Source organism: Opisthocomus hoazin, chromosome 2, assembly GCF_030867145.1.
Source record: "Opisthocomus hoazin isolate bOpiHoa1 chromosome 2, bOpiHoa1.hap1, whole genome shotgun sequence".
Taxonomy (NCBI): domain Eukaryota; kingdom Metazoa; phylum Chordata; class Aves; order Opisthocomiformes; family Opisthocomidae; genus Opisthocomus; species Opisthocomus hoazin.
The window spans coordinates 131,061,502-131,069,391 of record NC_134415.1 but is presented as its reverse complement, the minus strand read 5'-3'; the positions used below and the strand labels follow the sequence as shown (position 1 = coordinate 131,069,391).

Sequence of the window (7,890 nt, the reverse complement as noted above, 5' to 3'; positions counted from 1 at the left end):
TTTTCTTTTTTCTTTTTCTTTCTCTTTTCTTTCCCTTTCTTATTTTCCTTTTCTTTTTCCTTTTTCCTTTTTTTTCCCCCCCCTTTTTTTTTTTCCCAGGCCCAGCCCGAAAATAGCCGCTGGCCGTGACGTCACCGGGCCGCTCCCCGGTTCGCCCAGCCCCCGGACCAATCAGCGGCGGCGGCGCGGCGGAGCCAATCGCCGGCCAGGGAGGTGATGTCATGGGGGGAGGGAGGGGGGGCGCGGGGGGCCCCCCCGGAGGAGGGGGGGGGGGATGCTCCTCGCAGACCCCCGCGCCCGCGTTAAATGAGCCCGGAGAGCGCCGAGGAGCAGCCCGAGCGCCGGCGGTGGGGTGAGTGCCGGGGGGGGGGGGCATTAACCATGGGGGGGGCATTAATCGGGGGGGGGGGGCGGCTGTTTTTTGGAAGGAGAAAGGTTGAAAAGTTTTAGGGAGGGGTTGGGGGGGGGGCAGGATTTTTCCGGGGGTCACTCTGCGGCCGTGACACCCCTGTTTGTCCCCCTCCCCATCCCTCCAGCATCCCCCTCGCCGTGCCGGGGCAGCCCCCCCCCCCCCCCGCGCCCCCACCTCATTTGGGGACCGACCCCCCCCCTCCTAAACCCGTCAGGGCGTTTCCCATTCGTTCGGACACCGGGAATTAACTTGGGGTGCCCCCCCCCCCCAAATCTCGACAGCCGAGACCCCCCCCCCCCCCGCTCCGCATCCTGGGGCAACCCCCGCTGCGGGGGGTGGGGGGGGCAGGATGCAGGGATGGGGCTCAGCATCCTCCACCCCCCCGGGGAGATGGGGGGGGGGAAGCACCCCCCAGCATCCCCGGGACCCCCCGGGAAGGGTGCGCAGCCCAAATGTGGGTGCAGGGGCGCGGACCCCCCCCCCAAAGGGCAGGGTCAGCCTGAATTATTGACGGGGGGGGGGGGGAGCTGCTCTCCGCGGGGGCTGAAAGATTTATTCCAGGGAGGGGGGAAAAGCGAGGAGGAGGAGGAGGATGAAGGGAGGAGGCGGCTGCCATCCTGCTTCTCCTCCGGAGCCGGGGGGGGGAGGGTCCATCGCTTGAAGGGAGGGAGAAGGGAGCCCCCCCCCCCCTCCATCGCTGGGTGCTTCTCCCAGGGAAAGGGATGGGAGATGGGGGGGGGGGGGTCCTCAGCATCCTGGGGGATCAGGGCGTGGAACTGGGTTGGAGCCCGGTGGGGCCGGATCGGGCCCCGGGCCGGATCGGGCCCCCTCCCTCCCCGCTCCGGGGGGGTCCGAGCGAGGATTCAGCCCTGGGGGTGCCGGGTTTCGAGTCTGGGGGTGACAGCAGCAGCAGGACCCCAGCCGCACCCCCGCTCCCCACGTGTTTGGGGGGGGCCACCGGGGCTGGGAAGAAGGGGGCTTCGCTGGGGAGGGGGTTCTCCTCTCGGAGGAACCTCGATCGGCATCTTCATCCCGGCGAGGAGGAGGAGGGGGGCTGGCAGCCAACCCCCCCCCCCCCTCAAGCTGGAAGAGTAAGGGACCCCATCTTCCTCCCGGCTGGAAGAGGAAGACCCTCGCCCCCAGGAATGGACCCCCCCCCTCCTCGTCCCCGTTTCGGGGCTGGTGGGCGCTCTCTGGATTTTATCCCCCCCCCCGCCAGCACCCTGCAGCCGGGCGAGGAGGAAAACCCTGGGTGGGGGTACGTGGGGAACCCCCAAACCCCACCAGCCCTTGGGGGGGTCACCTAAAAGAAGGGGGGGGGGTATCTCCGGGGAAGGGGTCCCCACCTGCGGGCAGGTGATCTGCAGGACCCCCGTGTCGGATCCCGGCGGGACGAGGGGTCGGGGTTTTTCGGGGACCCCCCCACCCTCTCTCCCCAGGTCGGGGTGGGCTGGGGCTGCGGGAGCTGGCAGCACCCTGAGGGCCCCGGGATGCCCACGGGGGTGGGTTTGCCCCTTCCCTGGGGGGCTGCAAAGATTTTGGGTCCCTATTTTAAAGAAGGAAGATTTTATCCCCCCCCCCCCCCAAAGAAACAAAAGCCGCGAATAAATAATAAATCCCCCCAAAAAAACCCTCACCCCCCGCTGTGGCACAGCCGGGAGGGGCATTTCCACCGGGAAACCCCTCGGATGCCACCGACCGGGGGGGGCTGTGTCCCCCGGAGACCCCGGGAAAGGGGCACGGCCCCGGCTGCTCCGGGTTTTAGTGAGCCTCGGGGTGCTGCCACCCCAGCCCGGGGATGGGTGGGGGGTCCCGGGGATGCCCCCACTCCTAACTCATGGAGACCCCCGGTGAGGGTCCCAGCGGGCTGCAGGAGGGGGTCCCGGCGTGTCAGTGGGAGGGGGCGAGCTGAGGACTGGAGCTCTCGCGACAGGAGTGGGGGTGGCAGCAGGGGTGGGCTCGGGTGGGTGCGGAGGCTGTGCGATGGGGGGGGGGGCTGCGCGTGTGCGTGCTCGCTGCTCCCGGCACACGCGTGGGGGTTGGGCGGCGCGGAGCGGGGAAGGGAAGGGAAGGGAAGGGAAGGGAAGGGAAGGGAAGGGAAGGGAAGGGAAGGGAAGGGAAGGGAAGGGAAGGGAAGGGAAGGGAAGGGAAGGGAAGGGAAGGGAAGGGAAGGGAAGGGAAGGGAAGGGGAAGGGAAGGGAAGGGCTGCCGGTGCCACCGGCACCCCACCGCCCGCTGCCGTCGTCCCAGCGGGTGCCCGTCCCACCAGTGGGTGCCCCCCACACCACACCAGTGTGGGCCCATCACACCCCACCAGTGTGTGCCCACCCCCACGAGTGCATGCCCACCACACCCCACCAGTGTATGTCCACCACACCAGTGTCTGCCCACCCCACCAGTGCATGCCCATCACACCAGTCCATGCCCATGACACCAGTGTCTGCCCACCCCACCAGTGCATGCCCATCTTATCACACCAGTGCATGCCCATCACACCGCACCAGTGCATGCCCACCCCACCAGTGCATGCCCACCCCACCAGTGCGTGCCCATCCCACCAGTGCATGCCCACCACACCCCACCAGTACATGCCCACCACACCAGTCCATGCCCATCATACCCCACCAGTGTATGTCCACCACACCAGTGTCTGCCCACTACACCAGTGCATGCCCATCACACCACACCAGTGCATGCCCACCACACCAGTCCATACCCATCACACCAGTGTCTGCCCACTACACCAGTGCATGCCCATCTTATCACACCAGTGCATGCCCATCACACCACACCAGTGCGTGCCCACCCCACCAGTGTGCCCATCCCACCAGTGTATGCCCACCACACCCCACCAGCGTGTGCCCACCCCACCAGTGCATGCCCACCACACCCCACCAGTACATGCCCACCACACCAGTCCATGCCCATCACACCAGTCCATGCCCATCACACCCCACCAGTGTATGTCCACCACACCAGTGTCTGCCCACTACACCAGTGCATGCCCATCTTATCACACCAGTGCATGCCCATCACACCCCCACCAGTGTGTGTCCACCCCACCAGTGCATGCCCATCACACCAGTGTGTGCCCACCCCACCAGTGCATGCCCATCACACCCCACCAGTGTGTGTCCACCCCACCAGTGCATGCCCATCACACCAGCATGTGCCCACCCCACCAGTCCATGCCCACCCCACCAGCCCATGCCCAGCACACCACACCAGTCCATGCCCATCCCACCAGTGCATGCCCACCACACCCCACCAGTGCATGCCCATCACACCCCACCAGTGCATCCCCAACCGCACCAGTGTGTGCCCACCCCACCAGTGCATGCCCATCACACCAGCACGTGCCCACCCCACCAGTGCATGCCCATCACACCACACCAGTGCGTGGCCACCCCACCGGCGCATGCCCATCCCACCAGTGCATGCCCACACACACCCCACCAGTGCATGCCCACCACACCCCAGCAGTGCATCCCCACCCCACCAGTGTGTGTCCACCCCACCAGTGTATGCCCATCACACCAGTCCATGCCCACCCCACCAGTGCATGCCCATCACACCCCACCAGCGCGTGCCCACCCCGTGCCCCCAGCGTGTGCCCACCGCAGCACCCACAGCACGCACGCGAGGCCCCCAGCCCCGGGACACCCTGCAGCGGGCAGGCGTGGGTGGGCAGGGCCGGGCGATGCCCCCAGCCCCGGGACACCCCGCGCTCATCCCACCTCTTTCCCCCCCCAGGAACGCTCTTGCTGCAGACGCCCAAGGATCTCCACGCCATGACTCTGGCCGGTACGGCGTCGTCACCGGGTGCCGCGCGTGGGGACAGCACCGCTCACCCAGCCCCGTGAACCCAGCCCTGGCACCAAGCCCATGCTGGGGCCCCCCTAATTTGAGTGGGGCCCCCCCCCACCCAAACCGCCCCAGGGATGGCTCTACCCCCGCCCTGGGGTGCTCGCCGCGTCCCGGCGGTGACGGGCAAGGGGTTTGCGCACGGGGTTGACGCACCAGGACAGGCGTAACGCGCGCTGGCCGCGCGTAAAGCACCCCCGCCTCTGCGTGCCTCAGTTTCCCCTTTGCACACCTTGCTTCCCCCACCCACATCGCAATGTTTGCAACATCTGCGCCAGCTTCGGTGCCAGCTGCCGTCCCCATCCCAGCCCCTCCCTGGCCCTGGATGCCTGGCGGGACCCCCCCCACCTCTCTGACCCCGAGCCCACCATCTCTCCCCAGCTTACAAAGAGAAGATGAAGGAGCTGCCTCTCGTCTCCCTCTTTTGCTCCTGTTTCCTCTCGGACCCCCTGAACAAGCCGGCGTACACGTACGAAGGTAGGAGCCGGGCTGGCTGAGCCCCTCCGTCACGTCCCCGCTGCGCGAAGCGCCGGCGTTCTCGGTGTTTTTAGGCAGACGGCGCCGGGGGGTTCGAGGCTGAGTCACGTCAGGGGGTCCAGAGGCGACGGCGGCAGCGCGGGGGGATGCCCAGCCTTGGGGTCTCCTGGTTAGCTGTGGAGGGGGGGGGGATCTGCAGCTGGATTTGATCCCGTTCCCAGTCCCTGAAGCAGGGCTGAACGCTACGCTGCTCGCTCGCCTCTCCCTCGGGGGGGATGTCCAGCGCCGCAGCTCTCCCAGATATTCCCAGCTCAACCCCCTCAATGGGCGTCTTGGAGTCCCCACCCCAACCCGTGACGCTGGGGCTGAGCCGCAGGGGGGCATTTGGGGTGCGGGGATTTGGGTGAAACCAGTGGAGATCATAGAATCCTAGGTTGGAGAAGACAGAATCACAGAATCACAGAATGGTCGGGGTTGGAAGGGACCTCTGTGGGTCACCCAGCCCAACCCCCTGCCCAAGCAGGGTCACCCAGAGCAGGGGGCACAGCACCGCGGCCAGGCGGGGCTGGAATATCTCCAGAGAAGGAGACTCCACAGCCCCTCTGGGCAGCCTGGGCCAGGGCTCCGTCACCCTCAGAGGGAAGAAGTTCTTCCTCAGGTTCAGCTGGAACTTCCCAGGCTTCAGTTTGTGCCCATTGCCCCTTGTCCTGTAGCTGGGCACCACTGGAAAGAGTCTGGCCCCATCCTCCTGACCCCCACCCTGCAGATATTGAGAGGCATTTCGAAGGTCCCCTCTCAGCCTTCTCTTCTCCAGGCTGAACAAGCCCAGCTCCCTCAGCCTCTCCTCGCAGGAGAGATGCTCCAGTCCCCTCCTCATCCTCGTAGTCCTCCGCTGGACTCTCTCCAGTAGCTCCTCATCTTTGTTGAACTGGGGACCCCAGCACTGGACACAGCACTGCAGATGGGGCCTCCCCAGGGCAGAGCAGAGGGGGTGGAGAACCTCCCTCGCCCTGCTGCCCACACTCCTCCTCATGCATCCCAGAAAGACCTCAAAGATCATCAAGTCCAACCAATGGACAGGCGGTGGTGGTGGGTGGCTGAGTGGGCTGCAGGTGTAGGACCCCGGGGTGGTTCACCTGATGGGGCGGGATGCACCCGTGCCGGCGGTCAGCCCGTGCCCCTCTCCCAACAGACACGGTAGACCTCACCTGGTGCGTCATCTCCGACATGGAAGTCATCGAGCTCAACAAGCGCACCTCGGGGCAGTCCTTCGAGGTCATCCTGAAGCCCCCGTCGTTTGATGGCATCCCCGAGTTCAACGCCTCCCTGCCCAGGCGGCGTGACCCATCCCTGGAGGAGATCCAGAAGAAGCTGGAGGCGGCGGAGGAGAGGAGGAAGGTAGGTCTGGTGGCTTGCGTGCATCACTGCAGTGTGGGGACGTGCCATGGGGTCATGCAACCTTGCGCTTGGGGTCCTCAGCAAGGCACACCCACTTCTGGGGACATTGCGGAGTTTGAAGGGATGGTTTTGGCCAGGAGGGTTAAGGAACCCATGGTCTACATGGCCATCGTGTCCACTTTGCCCATGCAGTATCAAGAGGCTGAGCTGCTGAAGCATCTGGCGGAGAAGCGGGAGCACGAGCGGGAGGTGATCCAGAAGGCCATCGAGGAGAACAACAACTTCATCAAAATGGCCAAAGAGAAGCTGGCGCAGAAGATGGAGTCCAACAAGGAGAACCGCGAGGCCCATTTAGCGGCCATGCTGGAGCGCTTGCAGGAGAAGGTGAGAGCCCGGTGAGGAGGGAGGGGGGAACGCGCCGGGACACCGGTCCTGGTGGGTGTCACAGGACCCTTGGGCACCCTGCATGGCTCTCGGCGTGGCATTACCCCCTGGGGACACCACCAAAGTGGGGGGCCCCCCCCTTGCCTTCCCACCACGCAACGTCCCACCTGGGGTGGGGGTTCCTGCCCGGGGACCCACCGAGCCTGACGCAGGCTCACGAGCGGTCGGCGGGTGGAGAGCTGGGACCCGTACCTTGTCCACAGACATGCGAAGCCTTTGCGTTCCCCGTGTCCCACCATGACGGCCTTGATCCACCACTTGGAATTTTCCCATCTCCCGGGTGGCAGATCTTCCCCTGGTCCCTTCCCCAGAGGCCGCGGAGCCGGCAGCTCCCCGGCAGAGCTGGAGGCATCCGTGCTGCCGCGCTAGGAGATGCTTCCACCCTGCCAGCCTGTGCAGACCTCTTCTCTCTCCCCGAAGCAGGTCTGTTCCCAACCTCAGCACGGAAGGTCCCACCCTCACCACCTCCAGCTCCCTCCAAAACGTCCCTTCTGCAAGGAGCTCGCCCAGTGCCCTTCTCCAAACGCCTCAGCTAGCCTTGGGTCAGAGGCAGAGAGCACGAGATAATGAAGGACAATCCCAGCTCACCCCATCTCCTTGGGGCTCCCGGTCCATCCCGTCTGGTTGACGTCTACCTCCTAGCTAGAGGGCGAGGACAATCTGTCCCCGAGTGCCTCCACAGTCCTTAAATCACCCCGGGGGAGGAGAGGACGCTGTTGACCCGTCGGTAGTGTCCCTCAGGGGATGAACCTCGCGAACGCCCTCGTGCCTTCGAACCCCTCCGAAGCTGCTGGCCTGCCCGTGGGGACCCCGAAGTCCAGCTAATGCACGTGTGTGTGTGTGTCCCCCTTCCCTTCCCTCCTACCCCCCTTCCCACAGGACAAACACGCGGAAGAAGTGAGGAAAAACAAGGAGCTCAAGGAAGAAGCCTCCAGATAAAGAGGCGATGGTTGGACTGACAGCTCCGGGGAGGTGGCGGAGGCTGCCGCAGCGCAAGGTCGGATGGTGGAAAGGGTTGGACGTTCCTCTGCTTTCTTTTGTTCGTGAATGTGAAGAGTTGACCAGTGAAGCCATCCGATTCGTTTTCGGGGAGGGTGGGGAGGGAGGAGAACGGAGAGGGGGGGTGGGAGGGAGGGTGCCGGCTTCGGGATGCCCACCTTCTTGGTGGGTCTCACGCGCCGCCCCTCAACCAGGTCTGGAGGAGACAACCGAGGGCTGGCGAAGCGGAGGAGGTTTCCCCTCCCCGGGGAAAAGCCGGGGTTGGGGGGGGACAGTGGAGCAGGTGGGGAGGGAAG

At 65.5% G+C, this 7,890-nt stretch overlaps 1 protein-coding gene across 2 annotated transcripts; it reads left to right on the top strand.

The window, feature by feature from the left end:
* The first annotated feature begins 230 nt into the window (after positions 1–230).
* STMN4 (stathmin 4) lies at positions 231–7,682 on the top strand. Of its 2 annotated transcripts, none has more exons than XM_075415091.1 (6): positions 231–352; positions 4,166–4,216; positions 4,658–4,753; positions 5,946–6,151; positions 6,344–6,535; positions 7,019–7,468. In XM_075415091.1, the coding sequence occupies exons 1-6, from the start codon at positions 307–309 to the stop codon at positions 7,160–7,162; spliced, it is 735 nt and encodes a 244-aa protein (XP_075271206.1). In that variant the 5' UTR covers positions 231–306; the 3' UTR covers positions 7,163–7,468. The 2 variants fall into 2 exon arrangements, with proteins under 2 accessions (XP_075271206.1, XP_075271207.1); XM_075415092.1 differs by lacking the exon at positions 7,019–7,468 and adding an exon at positions 7,475–7,682 and having other exon boundaries at positions 235–352.
* The last annotated feature ends 208 nt before the right edge of the window (positions 7,683–7,890 follow it).